General features: G+C 34.0%; 1 protein-coding gene across 2 annotated transcripts in view; it reads left to right on the forward strand.

Moving 5' to 3' along the window:
• Nucleotides 1-22,888, forward strand: part of LRP12 (LDL receptor related protein 12) — a 74,249-nt gene that overhangs the window by 45,347 nt on the left and 6,014 nt on the right. For both annotated transcript variants that reach the window (XM_003782417.2, XM_003782418.2), the window contains 4 exons: nucleotides 11,439-11,574; nucleotides 17,821-18,023; nucleotides 19,374-20,478; nucleotides 22,047-22,179. In XM_003782417.2, coding sequence (XP_003782465.1) covers nucleotides 11,439-11,574; nucleotides 17,821-18,023; nucleotides 19,374-20,478; nucleotides 22,047-22,179 — 1,577 coding nt within the window. The remainder of the gene's footprint in view (nucleotides 1-11,438; nucleotides 11,575-17,820; nucleotides 18,024-19,373; nucleotides 20,479-22,046; nucleotides 22,180-22,888) is intronic.

Consider the following 22,888-nt stretch of genomic DNA (forward strand, 5'->3'; position numbering starts at 1 on the left):
CTAAAGCTGTTTCTCCCTGCCCAGGGATTTCTAATGTTTGGCATTCAGGTTGCAGGGTTTAGTTATGTCATGCATGACAGTCCTACAAAGGGCTGCTCTAGTACTTCATTCATCTGGCAGGTTCTGACACTCAGTTGGTCACTTGCCCTCTGTTCTATAGCCCATAGACTCTATATTCAATATGCATGATTTCCAAACGGATTGTCCATTTAGTATTAACAGTCTGTAAGGACACTACCACCTCTCATTCGTCACCTGGCCATCTCAGCTTTCCCCGTCTCTGTCCATTCCTCTTTCCTCTGAAATGTCTCCCTTAGTTTCCACTTCATTCCCTCATTATTACTATTCTCCTTGCCCTAAGCATCTTATCCCAGATTAATTAATTATATGTACATTCTCTTTATCATTAAAAAGCTTCTAGAATACTGTATAAAATCTTGTCATTCCAAAGAGACTAAAAAGTTTAGTCCTTTCTGTAGGCCTTAAGTGATTTATAGCAAATAGGAATTAGTCTTTAGAACTAAGCTTTAAAACAAAGCTTTCCAAAATAGACCAATTGTGTCCTCATTGAAATGTTACTGATGCAGCTCCCTTCCACCCATCTCATAATTATTCCAGGTGTCATAGGGAGCTCCTTAGTGGTTTGCCTTCAGTGGTTAAGAGTGCAGCTTTTGAAGCCTGTTGTCCAGGTTCATTTCCATCTGTGACACTTGTTAGTTTTTTGTGACCTTGGGAAAATTACTTAATTTCTCTGTACCTACATTTCCCCACTTATCTGTTAAACAGAGATAATAGTAGTAAGTATTAAATGAAAAAAGACAAGAGAAGGAAAAGTACCTGACAGGTAGTAAGAGCTCAATAAATGTTAGCATAAAATTATAAATTTTATAATATCAACTGGTGAATCTACAGGCTTGAATGCAGGCCTCACTTTGATGATATTCACAGGCCTTGGATTTATGAGCTATAAACTTCTGACTGGCAGCAGAAGTCTCATCCTCAGCATTGTGTGCTGTACTGAGCCTTTAAGTTTCAAGCTGCTACTGTTCTAAATTAAGAGTGAGCCAATAGGTATCTGATTTTCATGCTACTCATAGAACTACATGTAATTCTTCCATGTTTTGGTGCCTTTCATTATTTGAATAAGACACAATATTTTCCATGTATTGCATGATTCATTTGTTCACTTCGGAATCATTCTTTTAGCCCATGTGGTCACTGAAGAGACACCATTTACTTACTAATTTTTATTTTGGAGAAGATGGGGTTTTATTAGGCATGTTTATTTTCATTGAACTCAAACCCTTCTTTCTAGTTTTCAACACTTGGAATGTGAACTTTACTTCCATGCTCATCACTTATATTGAAATTAATAACATTTATGAGACATTCTATACAGTACTCTGAAAAATGAGATGACCAAATAATAGTGACCACTCTTAATTATAATTGTATCCTTTCCTTTGCTCATGAACAAAGTGAATGCGATTTTGCTCCATAGTGGAACTTTCATAAAATATAATTTTATAAAAAGAAGAGCTTCTGTGTTTGCTTTTTTAGCTTATCTCAGCCTCCTCAGTTTCTCTTCCCACAAAAACCTTTACAAAATATTTGAATCACATCACTTCTTTTTGTAGTAGGTCAACCTTGGCTTGGCTAGTATCTATGCAGTCTTCTAACTAGTTTGGAATGTGCTTTTTATGCTGACTCCATCTACTTCTGTTTTCTGAAAGAAATCCTTTGTTCATAATGGTATAGCCCTCCCTGTTCTACACTTAGACAATACAGGCATTTGGTGGGCTTTTGTTTTTGTTTGATAATAATCAGATATTTAACTTTACATGTGACACTTTCCTTAAAATTATTTTAGATACGTACTATATTATTTAGTACTATATTGTCTTGTATACGGTCATATTAACTGTTAATATGTTTCCTGAGTTCACTTAATAAACATACATCATTGTTACAAAACTATGATTTCCAAGACAGAGTGAATTCTCTTTACTTCTTTTGTGCCCTTCTTATGTGTCTTATAAAGTTAGGTGATCAGTGAACAAAGCTGATTTTCACTTGTATTTCACTTTTGTGATTTATTAACCTCAAAGGCACAAAGATTTCATATCACTTTTAGTCTCAGCTTCATTAAGCGTCAACTCTTGTTAAGTTTTGAAAAGAAACTCAGTTCATCTGTGGAACAGGAAATTACACTTTTTTTTTTTTCTCTTACAAGTGGTTCAGCTCTAATTATAAATATCTTTGCCTGGTTCTTTTTTTTTCAGGCTTTAAAAACCATGAAATCTCAAATTGCAGGGCAGTTTATTTAACATTATTTTGAAGTGATCCTTTCCTCTGCAGTTTTTTAAAGGATTGCTGTAAGGATAGTGAGTGTGTTGTATTAATCTAGTTTTTAAACCGTAGGTCTGTGCTTTTCTGTGGGATTATTAAAATAGTATCAGAATAAACATGAGGTCTTGAATGTTTCTCAGGAAGTTACTTTTCTATTGTTCCTAAACTGTATAATAAAATTACTTTATTTTAAACCATGAAACTTGATATCATAATTTTATTATGAACTTCATCAGAGAATCTGTATTTATTCATTCTTTAGTTAATTCTTCCTTTCTCAATTGGCAGCATATATGATAAATCAAAAACAATATATATTTAATTAGCCTTTTAGTGTAGCTTAACTACTAGAATTAAATAATGTCATTATCTTTTATTTTTTGTTTTAGACCTATGTAGTAGGTCCAATACAACTTAAATAGACTTTTGTGGACTGGGTCAGATAACCTAACTAACTACTATGATTCTACAAAGAAGATGCTGTCCAGGTTTAAAGGTTACTATCTTTTGAATGAACATGTAGAACCCCTTTAATTTGGGGATTTCCGTTTTTAGAATTATGGGAAACTTTAAGTAGAGGTGTGTATCATCATCATTCAGAATACTTGAACATTTGTTAATATCTAAAGCTACTGACCAAAGTAGATTAAATAGATGACTTTTATAGATGTTTGTGTTCCAAGAACAAAATATACTGGTATTCCAAATTAAGAGATGTATTAAGGAAGCAAAACAAACTGAGAGTAAAATAAAATGATTTCTGCCCCAGCACAATATATGTGTTCCTGGAAAACCTCATGTTTTGCAAAATCACATGCTAAAATAACAGTTTGCGAGGAAAGTAGTCAGGCTCGGTGGTTTATGCCTGTAATCCCAGCTACTAGGGAGGCTGAGATGAGAGGATCATTTGAGTCCAGGAGTTTAAGGCTGCAGTTAACTATGATCATGGCACTACACTCTAGCCTGGGTGAAAAAGCAAGACTCCATATCTTTAACAAATAAAAATAAAAATTGAAATGCTGGGCCAGAGCACTTATAACTATGTGACTTTGTAGATATAGCCCTGACAAATAAAATATCAGTCCAAACACAGCATAGTCAAATTATCTGTGGACATTTGTGATTAGAATCAGTCTATATTCTGCAATCATATGCTCAGGTTCTTTCTTCCCCATTAAAAATGTTTGCATCTAACAGAGACCAATTTAATGAAAACTAAAAATATACTGCAGTCACGTCCTCCATCAATTGAAGTGTGATTTTGTTTTGTGGTCATCGTGGTGCTGTGCCTTCACATTTCCATGTGCATTTGTAGCTTCCCAAGATAGTTTCTTATGGACGAAAGCCAGGAAGTTCTTTAAGCTAGAAAAGTAACTACTTTTTTGCAATAAAGGAGGGTTCTTCTACAGGGTTTTTCCTATGTATTTTTAAAACTGTGAAAATTCCTACCTCTGATTATTTCACATCATTAGCATGCTGGGAATAAAATCTTAAATTATTTGGCATTATACTCACACGATTGCTCTATTTGCCAATTACATATAAACTAATTCTTAAAAATTAACCAGACCATAGCTTGAATAATTATGATAAGCAATAGAAAAGATATGAGTAGAATAAATGTAAAAGGTTAGGTTTAATGTATCCTAAATCGGGAGTATATTTAAAATCTCTTAAGATGAGATTCAGAACAGCAAAACCACAGAGACATCTTAGTTTGAAACAAAAAGATTCATTCCCTAAAAGAAGGTTTTGTAAATATGTATCCCAACCCCATCCTTAATCTGGATTTTACCCATGTCAGAAGATAACAGTTAACTGTGATAGAATTTCTCACTATTTGCAGAGCATAATGGTGCCTAGCTCTTACTGAACAATCACTGCCTTCTTTCCCATGTAGCCCAGACACAGCTGTGGTAGGTCCCAGACATTACTACTGACTGCTCTAATTTGGTGTATCCTATGGTGGTACTCATTGACAGTTTACTACGTAGTATATAACCCAAGCAATGTACTGTGTCCTTTACCAAAATAATGGTATTTAGTCCTTGCAACATCCTGTGTGCTAGATGGTTTTAATCCCCAGTTATAAAGGAAGAAATGTATGCTTAAATTTTATCAAATTGATTGCTATAATAAGCCTCTTCAAATCTTTTTAAAAGGTATGATGTTAAATGAATAACAAAAAATTATAGTTGATGGTAGGTGTAGGAACTGAAGTGTTGTGATGAATTGAGACTGGGAAAGCACTGAAATAACAAAAAATTAGAGGACTCAGAGGATGCCAATTAGGAGATTGGGGCAGATGTATAGGAGCTAAAGCAGCCTTTGGTTCCCTAAGAATGTGATGAAGACAGGCTCAGTTTCTGACTTTGAAATTTCCAGTTTTAATTGTTGTGAGGCCTATCTTTATTTCCTGTCCTTGTGATTGCCTGTGGTATTCTTAAAGTAAATTTCTTTTTTACTCTAAGAGCCTTCCATTAGCCAAATGATGCCTAAGACAATGTAGATTCAGAAAGTAGGATAAAGAGAGGGATTTGGGAAACACTCAGTTCTGATCATGTTAAATTTGAGGTAAGAATGTTCTTGGGGCACTTAACTATGCAAAGCCTCTGGGTTAGAGATTTTAAGTTCATGACTTATAGATCACAGTTGAAATTGTTGGAGTAGATGAGATCTTCCATTGAGCGTGGAAAGAGCAGAGGGCTTAGGAATGAGCTGTAAAACCAGTAAATCAGGGGCTGGCTAAGCAAGGGGAGGTTCTAGTACTAGAGAACTAACACAGAACAGTCAGAGTTAGGAGGAGCGCCAGAAGAAGTGACATCCACAAAATCAAGGCAATATATCTTCAAGCATAAACGACAAGTGTCAAGTGTCCAGAAAGATCAAGTATCTTGGAGCCTGAGGGTCCCTTAGATTTGTCAGTAGTGTCAGTAATGACCTTTGCCTGCTAGCAGGTTTCTTATGGGGGTGAGTTATGAATTGGAATTCTGCTCTGAGAGGCCGAGGCAGGCAGATTGCCTGAGTTCATAGGTTCGAGACCAGCCTGAGCAAAAGCGAGACCCCGCCTCTAAAAATAGCCGGGCATTGTGGCAGGCACCTGTAGTCCCAGCTACTTGAGAAGCTGAGGCAAGAGAATGGCTTGAGCCCAAGAGTTTGAGACTGCTGTGAGCTCTGGTGCTACAGCATTCTACCAAGGGTGACAAAGTGAGACTCTGTCTCGAGGAAAAAAAAATGGAATTCTTATTTCAGTGAGTAAAAAAAATAATGCAAGGTAAGAAAATGAAAAATTTGCCAGGGCATTCTGATGAGCTATCAGAAATAAAATAGAGGGCTGGGCGTAGCGGCTCGTGCCTGTTACCCTAGCATTCTAGGAGACTGAGGCAGGTGGATTGCCTGAGCTCTTGGTTCCAGACCAGCTTGAGCAAGAGCAAGTCCCCATCTCTAAGCCAGTATTGTGGCAGCTGCCTATAGTCCCAGCTACTCCAGAGGCTGAGGCAAGAGAATCGCTTGAGCCCAAGAGTTTGAGGTTGCTGTGAGCTGTGATGGCACGGCAGTCTACTGAGGGCAACAAAATAAGACGGTCTCAAAAAAAGAAAAAGAAATAGAAATACATTGTGGTGATGAGGGACAGCGGTGTGTGATTGGGGGCTGAAATAGGCTTAGAGATTAGTTTCCTTTTAAAACACAAGGAAACTAATACCCAAAAACGTTTAGTAGTGTCCGCTGTGCCCAAGCTAGTAAGTGGCAGATAGAATAGATAGCACCTAGATCATCTGATTCTAGACCTACCAGTGATTATAGGCAAACTCATAATTCAGAAAGGAGGGAAAAAATTGTTTTAATAGTTGCTCTTGGCATTTGAAATTTATTCTTAGATATAGAGGGGAATAAGTTATGGTTGTGTTAAAGTATATTTATATCTACATACCAAATGTACTCTATATGCAGAAGAAATGTGTTGGTAAAAAAGCCACTGGCTATATCTGGAACAAAATTCCAAATTCAATCATGTTGCAAATGTGCAAAACTAAATCAAGGGAGAAACTTTATCACACTATGGTTTTGTTTTTGATTAGGGAGAATCATTAGTACTTTAAAATAATATTTTAAAAAGTACATATTGAATGAGAAATGTAACTACTGAATTTTAAAGCAGTCCTTCTCATTTATGGGTGGTATGTCTTATCATCAGGCAGTGGTATGAAAATGAAATATTAACAAAATTTATTTTTGAATATCATACCAGTATTTTACTTCAGTTTTTGGTATAAGAGCACCACCTATGGGTTTCTCATGTATTTGGAATTTTTTTCTTAAAACCTAATAAAACAAAAATCTAATAAAATTCTTTCTAGTTTTTGCCTATAATTAATCTATCCATTTATTTAAAGGTTAGCAGTTTTCTGCTTTGTCAAAAATTGCTCCCATCTAGTTTTTGGCTGTATCTCACTGCTGTTAAATCAGTTAATGTATAATGTATATGCTAGTACAGTATTATATTAGTAATTCTGAGTTTAATATAGTTTAACTCAAACTTGTATTATTTAATGTTGATGAATCTTTTAAGGAACAATTTTCTATATTCTGGAGAATGGGTAATGAGTATTTTTGCCTGTTGATTTATATTTTAATGAACTTAAGAATTTCTTTAGCGTATTACTTCAGAAGGCTTTGGAAAGCGATAGTGAAAAGGAAGAACTTGTAATTGACTTAGGGTATCTTTTCGTTAAATTGTTGTGATGATGACTCAGAAAAGTAGAAGCAAAACTTTGACACTTTATTACTAATAAGCTCTTAAAATTATATTTGGATAAATTTAGTCTTTTTTCTAACACATCATTGAAACTAATTTATAGCTTTCATATGAAAGCTATAACCTAATTATAGCCTAAGAATATGGGGAGGAGAGGGTGGATGGGAGGAGGGAGAGTGATTGGAGGGATCACCTCTATGGTTTATCTTTCAAGCGTACAAGTGAATCTTTCTAAAAGTAGAATATAAACGTCTTAGCACAATAACTAAGAAAATGACATAAAGGCTGTGTTAACCAGTTTGATGAAAATATTTCAAATTGTATATGAAAACACCACACTGTACCCCATGATTGTATTGATGTACACAGCTGTCATTTAATAAAAAATAATAATAATAAAATATTTTTAAAGGAAAATTTACTTCTATTGTAGCTTAATGGAATACTAGCAGCAAAAAAAAAAAAAAATTGAAAGCTTGTCTGTGGCTGGGTAATGAGATGAATACTGAGCTCTTGATGTATCTGTCATTTTTATGGTAAGAGTTTCTGTGTTCTGAAAGTGATTCAAAACAAGATCCCTTGGCAAATGCACCCTAACTCTAGGGTAGATCTGTTTTAAGCATGAACATTTTTCTGTAGTAAAACATACTTTTAAATCCTTGAATATATGTTTTCTTTAGGGAATATGTCGCTCTATAGAAACGAGAATTGGGGTGGCACCTTTGGCTCAAGGAGTGGGGTGCCAGCCCTGTATACCAGGGGTGGCGGGTTCAGGCCCAGCCCCAGCCAAAACTGCAAAAAAAGAAATGAGAATTGACTTTAAGAAATATAATTTGCTTTATTTTGATCATTAAGTATAAAGTGTTTAAATTACATAATATACTTTCTAACGTTCTTAACCTAAATTGAACAGACTATAACCTCATTTACCAAAAAAAAAAAAAATTGTTAGGAGCAGTAGCACCCTTCTAGTCATGGCTATTCAGGAGACTGAGTCAGGAGGATCACTTGAATCCAGAAGTTCAAGGCTGTACTGCACTATGGTCACAAATGTGAATAATGAATAGCCACTATATTCCACTCTGGGCAATACAGCAAGGCTTTATTTCTTAAATTTAAAAAAGGGTCATTTTTAGCGTTGTAATAGGGATATATGGTTATCTATTAGGTTACCTGATATTTAAACTATAACGAAACTTAAAAAGTTGGATGTATGTCGTACCATTTTGACACTCATTTATTCACTTAACAACTCTTTTAAATAGGTATGTATATTAATTTATTAATTATTGTGATATTGTGTAATAGTCTTACCTTTTGGAAGAAAGGCAATAATCTATATATTCTGAGCTCATGTTTTTGAATTCAATATGTAGATTTTATTGTTTTTCTGAAAATTGCCTTGTCACTTCCAGTAACTGTCTCTGTACCACTGGCCACTGCTCTCTCCACTTGTTACTTGCTGCTTCTAATCTGCTATTACTTTAAAAATCAAGTAATCTAATTTGTTGAAATTGTATTAAACAAGAGGTTCTAGGATTTTAAATTCTACTGAAGGCTTAAACATTCATTGTATGTTTAATTGGAGGAGAATAAATTGTCAGATTATCAGCTAAATTTTGGATAATGTTAACTATGTTACAATGAGAGTTCAAGATACAGAAGAAGAATCCAGGGAAGTGTTGATATTAGTTTTAATTTATTCTATATGCATAAAGCTTTTCTTCTGTGATATTCAGATATCTAATAACATAACATTATTTATTTATTTTTCTTTTTTTGCAGTTTTTGGCCAGAGCCGAGTTTGAACCTGCCACCTCTGGTATATAGGGCTGGCGCTCTACTACTTTGAGCCACAGGCGCTGCCCCATATAATGTTATTTTAATCAGTGAATATTTCAAGACTTTATTTTTAAATAATTTAAGAATCATTCATGGTCCTATAATAAAGTTTGGAAATATTAATGGAATAAATTGAAGAACTACTTTGCAGTACTTTTAAATGTTTTCCTGTCTTTATTGAATTCTCCACTAACTTCTTAATAAAAACTATAATGCACCATTATAGTATTATGTTTATTTAAAGTAGAGTAAAAGCTATGTAATACTCCTGTGGATCTAACCAAAGTAGTATGGCCTACAGACACATGAAAAAATGCTCATCATCTTTAATCATCAGAGAATTACAAATCAAAACCACTTTGAATTATCATCTAACTTCAGTAAGAGTAGCCCATGTAACAAAATCCCAAAACTACAGATGTTGGTGTGGATGTGGAGAAAAGGAAACACTTCTGCACTGCTGGTGGAATGCAAGCTAATATGTTCCTTTGGAAAGAAGTTTAGAGGATGGCGCCTCTGGCTCAGTGGTTAGGGTACTGGCCCCGTATACCAAGGGTGGTGGGTTGAAACTCAGCCCCAGCTGAACTGCAACCAAAAAATAGCCAGGTGTAGCGGGCGCCTGTAGTTCCAGCTACTTGGGAGGCTGAGGCAAGAGAATCGCCTAAGCCCAGGAGTTGGAGGTTGCTACAAGCAGTGTGACGTCACGTCACGGCACCTACGAAGGGGTGATACAGTGAGACTCTGTCTCTAAGAAAAAAAGAAGTTTGGAGTACACTTAGGGAACTAAATGTAGACCTGCCATTCAATCTTGCAATTCCTCTACTAAGTATATATTCAGATAACCAAAAATCATTTTATAACAAAGATATATGCACCAGAATGTTTATTACAGCCCAGTTCATATTTGCCACCTCATGGAAGAAGCCCAAGTGCCCATCGACCCATGAATGGATTAATAAATTGTGGTATATGTATACATGGAATATTATGCAGCCGTAAAAAAGATGGAGACTTTACCTCTTTTATGTTTACCTGGATGGAGCTGGAACATATTCTTCTTAGTAAAGTATCTCAAAAATGGAAGAAAAAAATCCAATATACTCAATATTATTATGAAACCAATATATAATCACCTATACTTTCATAGAAAGATAAAACACAACTATAGACCAGAATGAAGGAGGGAAGGGGGGGCAGGCGGAGGGAAGGTAATCCGTGGGACCTCACCTATAGTGCATGTTGCAAGGGTACATGTCAAATCTATTAAGAATAGAGTATAAGTGTCTTAATACAACAAGTAAGTAAGTGAGGTGGAGACTATGTTAACCAGTTTGATGTAAGCATTCCAAATTATATGTAAAATCAGCACATTGTATCCCATAAATGTATTAATGTACTCAGTTATGATTTAATAAAAAAAATGTTAAGAGTAAAAAATAAGTAGTTGAGTAAATATTGGAAAGGTAGTTTAAAGTAAAATAATTTTAAAAGATGAGCTTTGGAAAAGGATAGAAGAGTGGATGGATGAATTGATCTCTATGGTTAAGCAGATAGTCCTGACTCTTGTAGTATTATTTAGTGATCCAATTTGAAAATTACATTACCTGCCCTAAATGTGTACAGTAGTCCTCCTTATCCATGGGGATAGGGTCTAAAACTCCCAGTGAATGCCTGAAACTACAGATAATACCAAACCTGTTGGCTATCAAATTCAGTGCCTTTTTTTCTCTTAACTAAGCACTTACATGCACTGTGGCCATAACGTTTGCAATTTGAGATGTGATAGCACAACTAGTATGAATTTCTTTTTCCTTCACTATTTCATGGATGCAAGATTCATTCTTCCTGTAGATCTTAATGCAACCTCAGCAGATGATTTTTTTTCCTTTGTTATTAAGAACTTTTACCTACATGAAGTACTTTGCGGTTTCTCTTTGAAATATTCAAATTGTCAATATTATTGCTCTTGCTGTTTGAGACTATTATGCAATGAAACAAGGGTTACTTGAACATAAGCACTTCAGTACTATGACAGTTGCTCTGATAACCACAAGTGACTAATGTGTGGGTAGCATCTACTGTGCAGATATGCTGCTGTTACAAAAGAATGGGACACAGCAAGATGGAGAGAGAATTCTTCAGTACTCAGAATAGTGGGCAGTCCAAATTCACTTGATGAATTTGTATTTTCTGGAATTTTCCACTTAATATTTTCAAACCTCTGTTGACCTCAGGTAACTGAAACTATGGAAAGTGAAACCTCAGATAAGGGGAGCTATACTTAATTAGGATAAAGTACTTTGTCTAAACAGGAGGAAATTGAAATATATCATTAGAATAGTGACTTTTTAATGTTGACAGTACTGTATTTTATTGTCTGTTATGTGATATCTAAAGTTTTTTATTTTTTTAAAAAACACTGAGTTACCCAGTAGTACTATGTCTAACATAAAATAAATAGCTGATATTGCTTTGGCTATCTGTCTTTCAGCTTGTGGAGAGACTCCAGAGCAAATTCGAGCTCCAAGTGGTATAATCACAAGCCCAGGCTGGCCTTCTGAATATCCTGCCAAAATCAACTGTAGCTGGTTCATAAGGGCAAACCCAGGGGAAATTATTACTATAAGGTAATTCTTATGCCTGCCTATATTACGTAATTTTTTTATAAAATTCAGTTTTCAAGTAATATCACTAAACATGCAGACATGCAGTAATATAAAAAGGGTTGTTTAGAATATGTACTATAATAAATTATAGCTATCAGTGTCATCTTAAGAATAGGAATAATGGCCCACTTGGCATGTATTTTGAGTATTTTCTGATGATACTAATATATTAGCAATGAGCCATCTATATTCTTTTCAGCTACTTTTTAGCAAAAAGTGCACGTTTTATGAGCATCAGTCTTGGGCAGTGGGACAAATAAATAAACAAAACTCACTAACCCACTTGGAGATCTAGCCCATAGCTTTGGTCTCAGTAGTAGAGCCTTCTTAACTGAGTTAAAACATGATTCTAGGTGTGTGTCTGTGTATGTGTGTGTATGTATGTATAAAACCTGAAATAAGCAGATAACAAATATTATATCTAGAAAAATCTTCTTTTTAATAACTTGGCAGCAAAAGAACATTTATTAGGAATATAAAGTGAAAGGCATTCCTAGGGGAAACAACTTGGGATAAATGTGATATATATAAGGTAGGTTAAGATTAAATTTTAAAACATTTAGTGAATTACTTGCAGATAAAAACAATGTGGGAATAAGATACCGAAGAGAAAATATTGAGAACTAGATACTGGTTTCTTAGGAAAATTATACCAAGGCCATTAGAAAAAATGTTTACTAATAGGGGAAAAATAAATGTCTGAACAAAGAACTGCAATTGGAAGTGAGACAAATAAGAATGCCATTCCCATCACAAAGACAGTGTAGTTCAGAGGAATCTTCACCATCCTTTGATATGTTCACATTTTGTGAGTAGGAATCGTGGAATTGTAGATTTGGGAGGGACTTTGGAGATTATATATAGACCCAAATTCCTTCATTTTACATTTTTAAAAGTAAGACTTATAAATTCAGCCTTCTTTTTCTGTCTTTTTTTAAAGTATTTATTATTTAATGAGGAAACGAGTCTATCGTAAGAATCATAATTGTTGTCTGTCCCCTTTTTTCTGTGGAGACCATAAACGGGCATATGGTGTGTTTTCTTTTTAGTACCTGTGCCCTAGGCTATATCTTTTGGAACCCAAGAGCTCAGCACATCTGGAAACTGTTAATCTCTTCCATGAAAAGTTTGATTCTCTTGCCTGACTGATTGGTAGGATGCACCATTGGGGTTTATCTTTCTGCAATATCAGTGTCAGAATTTAAACAATATGCCTTTATTCTATTATTTGTAATATGACTAAGTATAAATGTGTTTACAAATAACATTTATACCAAATATTGGATTTTTTCCAACATAAAACTAGAATTTATATGGATTTTCATCTTTTAACCTAAAAAGTAAACTTGCAAGTTAACAAGCTCAGTTATGTAAAACTTGGAAATTTTTGCCAGCACAGAAGAGGTTACATGGAATACTGCTATCTAGTTTCGGTCACGTGTTGCTTCCTTGTGATTTCACAAAGTAAAATACACTAAAAACCAAGTATAATACTAAAATGCAGAAAAAATTCAAGGTAAGCCCTATATCTAAGGGGAGATTTCCTAAATTCTAGAAAGAGGTAATAAATTTGGATTTACATAGATCAAAAGGTGATTTAAGAAATTATCCTAGTTCTTTACTAAAGTCATTATAGTAATACCAAAACTTTGCATATACATAAAGACAAGTTTTATGTGTGATCATAAAATCTTAAATATATGATCAAAAATCTTAAATATATGATCAAAAGATTACATACAATAATTAAATGAAGCTCTTTTAGACATATTAGGAAATAATTTATCATGTTAATAAACCAAAAAGAATATGATTATCTAGAGTACACAAACACTTTGAAGTGTTTGAGTAAAAAGGAAATCAGCATTCACTCCTGAATGTAATACAAAATTTAAATTCTTAGTAAAATTAAAAACATGGCTTTTAAAAATCTAGATAGAAGAGGGAAACTAAAATTATGGAATATAAACAATTCTAAGAGCTCTCTTTGTAAAATTGGCTAACGATGATGAAATGAAGTCCTTTTAATTCTTTTGTCTCCTTTGAAACTTACCAAAATCAGCAAAGGCCACCTCATCCCTGGGAAATAGAGGGTCGAGTCCAAACATGGTGATTTAAAGACAAGGACTAGGTTCAGACAATTTTGCTCAAGAGAGGAGGTTGAAAAACACTTCCATTAACCACTGCCACAACTTGTACAGGGCTAAGAGCTTAGATAGGTGAAAGGACATTTAAGACTGATTCTGGAATGGTGGCTCAGGTATGGGAACACAAAAATAGAAAGGAGGGGAGGGAGAACCCAAAAACTTCTATAAAATAAACCTGCAACCCCAAATTTCATAATGTATGAAAAAAAAATAGTGCTAAGGAAAACAGCCAACAGAATTAAGTTGGAGCACAAATTTACTTCAAATATTTTAATATTTATTATGTCAGGGGTTCTTTTTTAACCTTTTTTATATCATTGATGTTGGGTAGACTGGTGAAACTTATGTATTCTTTCTCAAAATAATGTTTTTAAATTCACAAAATAAAATAACATTACAAAGGGAATTCAAAGTATAGCTATCCCATTTTTAAATATCTGTAATATGGTAATATAAGCTTATCTGTTAACACATTAACAAGATCAGGTTATGGTTCTAATTACTATAATTTCAAAGAAATTTAAGTGCAAATATTATATCTCAGATTTCTGGTAGAGTAGCAGGTACTATAAATAATTCCATAGTTTATTGTTTATAAGTGAAGGAATTGCTAAGTTTTTAGTGAGAGGTTAGTGAAAATAAAGTTGTAAATTGTTTTCACTCAATTTGAGAATTTGAGAGAATAGAAACACTGACTACCCTTACTTGGCCTTTCTTAGGGAAAAAAAAATGTGCTTTGGTATTTAAATTAAAATACCAAAAGATAACTACTGACAAAAATAGAAATAATATCAAGCATTTAGTAAAGGATAAGAAACCTTATAATAAAAATTATTCAAAAAAAGACAGGAAAGGAGAAAAAATGAGAACTCTTCTCCCCCAAAGAAAAGGTTGTTAAATAAAGCACACAAATTGGTTAACTCAGACCTTTAGAAGGTATAGTATGCTCCTGAGCTTATTGGTTGCTTGGTTTGTATGACCCTGGTATAGGGGACTTTTTTATACATAAACAAAATCTAAAAAAGGGGCTAGGAAGAGGCTACTTTGGAAAATACTGATCAAGAGAAAGCTAGTATAGAAAGATTAACATCAGATATAATTGAGCTTAAGATAAAATATTCATAACAAATGGGATAACAATGTGATACTCTACCAGGAAGATGTAATAGTAGTTAATTTCATGTACCTAATAGCATACACTAAAATTCATGCAAAGCAAAATGTGGAGAATTACCCAGCAAGTTTGGCTAATCCACAGTTTAATGGGAGAGTTTTAGTGCACCTTTAATGTTTATAAATCTTTTTCAACAGAGACTACACATTATTTTCAAAGAAATGTGGAGCATTTTTAAAAACTGATTATGTATTAAATCAGAAAGGAATTCCTAATACATCTCAGAGACTACCATCATTCAGAATGTGTTTTCTTACCACAGTGCAATTAAAAGAAAAGAAAAAAAAATCTATAAAAATCTGTTATGTTTGGAAACATATTCCTAAATACTGCATTAAAGAGGAAATCATAGTAGGACTAAATATCTTTAATCATAGGGAAATTCTTACATATTAAAACTGTTTGAAAGCACTGAAAGTACATAGAGAAAAATTTATAGCATTAATGCATTGTTTTAGAAATGAGTAACAGAAAATAAACCATTCAACTCAAGAGTTTAGAAAACTATATGGTAAATTTAAAGTAGAAATAAAGATAGGAAAATAAACAATAAAGTTCAATAAAACAAATAACTGACTTTCTCAAAAACTAGGAGAAATAGACAAATCTCAAGACTGGAGAAAAAAGGAATGATAAATGAAATTAAAATGAGCAAAAAGTATCTATAATTGAAATTTTCAAAGAATATTGATTCTTTTAAAAAGTTTCTATAAAGAAATTTTATTTTCTTATAATATAAAGAATATTATAAGCAGCTTTATGTTAATACTTTTATAATTAGATGAAATAGATTATTTCCTAAAAAATATATATCATCAAAATTGACTCAAGAATTGGAAAACTGATGAATTCAATAAACACTTAAGAAATTGAATCAGCATAAGATTCTAGACTTAGATAATTATAGGCAAATTCTACCAAACGAATGGAAAAGTAATTTTCTTAACCTGATAAGGGATATCTGTTAAAAATTTTACAAAGCAAACTTAATGTTGAAGTTAATTACAGCACCAAGGACCAAGACAAGGCTGTGTGCTTACACTGTTTGTACTGAAACGCCCTAGTTGATGCAAAAGATAGAAATTAGTGATATTTTTAAAAAAGGAGAGATAAAACTTTTATTTGGTAATAGTATATTTGTTTTAAGTCATGTAAAGCAAATTTAAAGATCACAGATGGGGGGAATCTAAATTGTATGAAAGTACTGTGTACAGCTTTGTAGTAATAAATTTTATTATCAAGATAAAAATGAATAATTTCTAAGAAAATATAAATGTTAGAAAATACTAATTAAACCAAAAAACATGAAATCCAACATAGGATAATGGTAAATCTCTTGTCAACCCAACTGACAACATATTTTTTAAAAATCGAATGTCTCATTTTGCTAGAGGTATGGATACTTTGATATATAACCTCAATGGAATTGTGAATTAGTATAAATATATTTTGTCAGTGTCTGTCAAATTTAAAGAGGAATTATGTCTTTTGACCTACACAATTCTACTTCTAGAAAAGTCCTAGAAACATTTTCTCGTGTATAAGAGAAAGAAACACATAGAGGAATTCTTTAAAGCAGCAGTTCTCAACCTATGGGTCACAACCCACAGGCCTTGTGGTAAAGGGCCACGGCATTAGGAAGGTTGAGAACCACTGCTTTAAAGCATTGTTTATAATTGTGAAAAGTTGGGAACAATCAAATTATTTAATGGCTTTTGTTATTCCAGATATTTAAACAAGTATTCTGGTGTAATAGTCCTTGGGTAATTAACTTCATTTATTTAAGGCAATGGCAAGAAAATAAAGTTTTTTTGTTTTTTTTTTTTTTTGAGATGGAGCCTTAAGCTATCCCCCTGGGTAGAGTGCCGTGGCTTCATAGCTCACAGCAACCTCCAACTCCTGGGCTCAAGCGAGTCTCCTGCCTCAGCCTCCCAAGTAGCTGGGACCACAGGCGCCCGCCACAACGCCTGGCCATTTTTTGGTTGCAGCCATCATTGTTGTTTGGCGGGCCTGGGCTGGGGATTTGAACCCGCCACCTTAGGTGTATGTGGCTGGCGCCTTAGCCGCTTGAGCCATAGGCGCTGAGCCAAGAAAATAAAGTTTTATCTTCACTTGTTGGTGAGATGTGTTCAGATATTGCAAAACTATATTTTGGTTTCTTTTTTCATAAGCAGTGACAGATTTTGTATGTACTTTTCTTTATTTGATGTTTTTGCCCTATGCTTATTTTATTAACTACAAGATAATATTTGGCTATAAAGTGATTTTTGCCCTATGCGTATTTTATTAACTACAAGATAATATTTGGCTATAAAGTGATTTATGTAAAAGAGTATTCCCAAACTAAGGTAATTTTCCCTGAAAATGGTAGGTTTTTGTTTGTTCATTTCAAATTACTTACTTTGCTTAGATTTCTGCTATTTGCTCTCCTAAAAATATAAGCTATAAATTTTTCATTAAGCAAGCAGATGAATCAATCCAATTTAAGACAAGGCTAACTTTTTGTGTGTATACTTCAGTTCATCAGACTGTGGAGTGGTGATTCTGGTTCTAACAGAACACTTGAGATGTTCTGAATTAGGAAGTGGTCCTTTCTAGTAAACACACTCAGGACAGAAAGGAAAAGGTGCCAACTGTCACCTGTTTTTTAGCATTATTTTGGAATTTAGCATTACTTATGAAGAAGTTTTAGAATCTGGGAAAGAGACAAGGAACATAGAGGCAGTATTATTATTTGGTAATGATATGGTCATATGCCTGGGAAACCCAGGAGAATCAATGAATGTGTGGATGCTTGTGAGAATGTCCTCAGTTACATTGTATTATTATGAATTTTTTCTAAAATTGCTTTTTTTATAGCCATTTTTTATTTTATTTTTTTTGTAGTTTTCAAGATTTTGATATTCAAGGGTCCAGAAGATGCAACTTGGATTGGCTGACAATAGAAACATACAAGAATATTGAAAGTTACAGAGCTTGTGGTTCCACAATTCCACCTCCATATATCTCTTCACAAGACCACGTCTGGATCAGGTTTCATTCAGATGACAGTATTTCAAGAAAGGGTTTCAGGCTGGCATATTTTTCAGGTGTGTTTTCAAATGAGAAGAAAGATGTTGAACCAAATTCCATGGTATTAATTGTTCAAGTCACTTCAGAGCTGATCTTCTAAACAATGTCCCTTTAATTATAGACTAACCCCTCAAGGCAGCTGAGACTGAGGTATTAGAAGCTAAAGTTAGATGCTCTAGAACTGAATTTCCAAAAGGTGTTGTATGTAGCTCTAATAAAATGATTAATTTCATAAATTAAGGTTAATTTTCTTTATAAACATCTTAAATAAATTTATTTAAAAAGTAGCTTTTTCTCCTTTAAGTGCTCACCTATATTCTGAAAGTTATTTCAGAATGTATTTTGTATGAATTACCATTGTTTTCACACTTCCAAAGAAAAGACATAATGAATTTCACCTTAATGATCATAGTCTCAGAAGAAGAAAATTCTTTTGCTTTCTCTCCTGTACCCAGAAAGAGTGCCCAGATCATAGAAATTCAGAGCAGGACTTATGTACATTTCTTGTTAAAAATTTTTTCATCTTTTTTCCTAAAAATATCATCTTTTTACTATTTTATAGTTTTTGAAACACATTTTCTGTCACCTCTTTATCAATAAATAAGTTTTTAGTGGAGAAATAACTACTGCCCAACATTATCAGTTTGAGGACCGTAGGAATTAGGATTCTATAGACACCCCTTTTTTGTCTCTTCTGTTTATTTTGATGAATAAATTTATACCTTTAGGTCAGATTCATGCAGTATTTTACAGTTGTGCTAAAACAATAAAAATCATAAAATGAAAATATTATGATTACATGAAACATAAATTGCATAAAATTAATATAATCTTAGCAAAAGTTTGAGTCTTAATGTACTTGCAAAATAGACTGTGATACACATATCAAAATATTGTATGCATATAAATATATAGAGAAGAACTAGAGAATAATATGAAACAATTTATTTAAAAAGATGATCATGGATAAATTACTTTTTATTTAAAAATGTCTATCATTTAATGCTGTCTGTAGAGCAAATTATTTACATTTTTTTATGCATCTTATTGGCTTGTATATCTTTTACTTTACTCAGTGTTCATAGTAAAATAGTTCTCTGCAAGAATAGAATTTGTCCTTTCTCTCTTTAGATCACAGTGCAAGGATCTTTATGGACAATAATCATTTAAGAAATTGAATTGCTGTAATTAGTGTGCCAGTACTAATTTTTTATTAGAAGTTAACCTAACTTTTAAAGCAAGACATTTTTTTAACCCTTTGGGCTTAATTAACATTTATTATAAAAATGCCATTTGCTGTTATTGTCTTTTGAGGAGTGTTTTTTTCTCATTTCTTTTTCATCTCCCTTCTACACACATCTTCTCAGGGAAATCTGAGGAACCAAACTGTGCTTGTGACCAGTTTCGTTGTGGTAATGGAAAATGTATACCAGAAGCCTGGAAATGTAACAACATGGATGAATGTGGAGATAGCTCTGATGAAGAGATCTGTGCCAAAGAAGCTAATTCTCCAACAGCTGCTTCTTTTCAGCCTTGCGCTTACAACCAGTTCCAGTGTCTATCCCGTTTTACTAAAGTTTACACTTGCCTCCCCGAATCTTTAAAATGTGATGGGAACATTGACTGCCTTGACCTAGGAGATGAGATAGACTGTGATGTGCCAACTTGTGGGCAGTGGTTAAAGTATTTTTATGGTACTTTTAATTCTCCCAATTATCCAGACTTTTATCCTCCTGGAAGTAATTGCACCTGGTTAATAGACACTGGTGATCATCGTAAAGTTATTTTGCGCTTCACTGACTTTAAACTTGATGGTACTGGTTATGGTGATTATGTCAAAATCTACGATGGATTAGAAGAAAATCCACGCAAGCTTTTGCGTGTGTTAACTGCTTTTGATTCTCATGCACCTCTTACAGTTGTTTCTTCTTCTGGACAGATAAGAGTGCATTTTTGTGCTGATAAAGTAAATGCTGCAAGGGGATTTAATGCTACTTACCAAGTAGATGGCTTCTGTTTGCCATGGGAAATACCCTGTGGAGGTAACTGGGGGTGTTATACTGAACAGCAGCGTTGTGATGGGTATTGGCATTGCCCAAATGGAAGAGATGAGATCAATTGTACCATGTGCCAAAAGGAAGAATTTCCATGTTCCAGAAATGGTGTCTGTTATCCTCGTTCTGATCGCTGCAACTACCAGAACCATTGCCCAAATGGCTCTGATGAAAAAAACTGCTTTTTTTGCCAGCCAGGAAATTTCCATTGTAAAAACAATCGTTGTGTGTTTGAAAGCTGGGTGTGTGATTCTCAAGATGACTGTGGTGATGGCAGCGATGAGGAGAATTGTCCAGTAATTGTGCCTACCAGAGTCATCACTGCGGCCGTCATAGGAAGTCTTATCTGTGGCCTGTTACTTGTCATTGCATTGGGGTGTACTTGTAAACTTTATTCTCTGAGAATGTTTGAACGAAGGTCAGTATGAAGTCAGAACTATAATGATTATGCTTTCTAAAGTAAAAGCAGGTCCAAATATTGAAACAAGTTAAATATTTAATGTGATTAAATGTATTTTTGTTATATTAGTATAGAAATGGGCAATGATTATTTATGATATGTAAAATTAGTGTGAAAACCCCAAGACTCAAAAGGCTGAACACATTACAACTAAATACTCAAGAGTTATAAGAAAAGCCTGTGTATTTACCAGCTCCTGTTTTCAAATTAATCTGTTTCATAGGAATTTTGTAAGTGGCTACTCTGAGTTGCAGTGTTCTAACCTGTACTTTCATAAAAATTAGTTCAATAGTTACAGATATTTGGGAACTTACTGTGCTCAAAGCACTATGCAAGTGAGTAGAAAAAGGAACAAAGCATATTATCACGAGCAGTTTACAGTTAGGAAGAAGAAATTGGTGCAAGTGTTGTAAGAGCTATAAAACAGTGATATAAAAGTCTGAAACCACCTTATCTAATGGAGGGTGGTGGAAAGGCTTTAACTGCAGAGGTGCCATTTGGTATGAGTAGAATATAGATAGGGAAAGGCTGTTGTGGTTAATAGTCTGGGAACATACATAGAAGTAGGAATGCTCAGTACGCTTGGATGGAAGTACGTTGTTCACTTTATCTGGAGCCTAGAAAGGACTAGACTAGAACAAGACTAGAATACCTGAGAGCCACACTTCAGAGTCCTCATTTAATAGCCATTAAAAGGTGACCTTCAAGGTGAGTGTGAGGCTAAGGCAGGAGGATCACTTGAGCCCAGAAATTTGAGACAAGCTTGGGCAACATAGTAAGTCCCTGAGCCAAAAATAAAAAGATGCCCTTCCACAAGAGTAGTTTTCAGGTTTTCAGTGTGGTGCATAGTAAATTGGACATGGAAGAAGTTAATGACAGAGGTGTCCCCTAGAAGGCTATTATAGTGATCGTGACCTTCAGTCCCAGAAGAATTACAAATAATAATAGATTTAACAAAGAACTTTACATACTAGCCAGTTAAGATATTTGAGGCACACAGATGCACAGTATCAAATTAAATACTACTGCATTTATTTGGGGGGCAAGTATAAATAGCCAGAAAACTTTTTACCATATTACAAGAAATGAGCACAATGAAGAGCCAGAGGTCTCAAGCTCAAGAACCAGCTATTTCAGAAAGTGTATTGGTGACTCATTTCACTCTTTCTTATCTGAAAAATAAATGTTTTGGACTTAAATGAAATGCCTTCTGAGAGTTTCCAGTACTGCCACCTAAAGTCTGAACTCCCCTTCCCCCAAATATTCTTGGGAGTTTAAATACCAATAATAATAGTATTATTATTATTTAACCTTTTATAGGAATTTTTCAGTTTAGTAAAACTTAGTGATCCAAGGTTCTACTAGTGTAAAACCCCATGAGGACAGTAAGCATAATGTGTATATTTAGTAAATGTTAGCTGAATGGTCAAATATACTAAGATGCAGATTGTTTTAATTGTTGATAATAGAAAATTACTTTTTGGCTTGCCTTTTTTAACCCTCTTTATTTCTGTCTACTCTCAAAGATCATTTGAAACACAGTTGTCAAGAGTGGAAGCAGAATTGTTAAGAAGAGAAGCCCCTCCCTCTTATGGACAGTTGATAGCTCAGGGTTTAATTCCACCAGTTGAAGATTTTCCTGTTTGTTCGCCTAACCAGGTATATTGTAATTTATGATTTTTATTTCAGTACCTCTTAAAATGAAGCCTGTGCCTGCTTATCTGATAAAGCAAGGACCCTTGACTATGTCTAATTTTGTAGTCAAATCAAGGACTTAAATATATGGAAGATTTGAAATTATAATTTTTATTATATTTTAACAAATAACTACAAAATACAAAAGTATTTTTCTGTGGCACCCATAGCTCAGTCAGCAGGGCACCAGCCACATACACCAAGAGTGGCGGGTTTGAACTCAGCCCAAGCCTGCTAAACAACAATGACAACTGCAACCAAAAAATAGCTGGGCATTGTGGTGGGCACCTGTAGTCCCAGCTACTTGGGAGGCTGAGGCAAGAGAATTGCTTAAGCCCAAGAGTTGGAGGTTGCTGTGAGCTGTGATGCCATGGCACTCTATCCAGGGTGACAGCTTGAGACTCTGTCTCAAAAAAAAAAAAAATAAAAGTATTTTTCATTTCTCTAATTTGGTTGTGCAGTTCTTAAGCATTTTACTGTTTAAAATAATTTAGTACATTAAAATTTAAAAGTAGATTTGGAAAATTATTTTCTACTTGAACTGAACATTTGATCAATTTAATAAGGAATACTAAAATGAATATGTTATTAATATAGCATACTAAATGATCAGTTATAAGTAAAAGTAATTGAAATGAAGTTAACATTTTTACATCACAAGAGAAAGATGTCA

Source organism: Otolemur garnettii, unplaced genomic scaffold (assembly GCF_000181295.1).
Source record: "Otolemur garnettii isolate 467f Iridium unplaced genomic scaffold, OtoGar3 scaffold00004, whole genome shotgun sequence".
Lineage (NCBI taxonomy): Eukaryota > Metazoa > Chordata > Mammalia > Primates > Galagidae > Otolemur > Otolemur garnettii.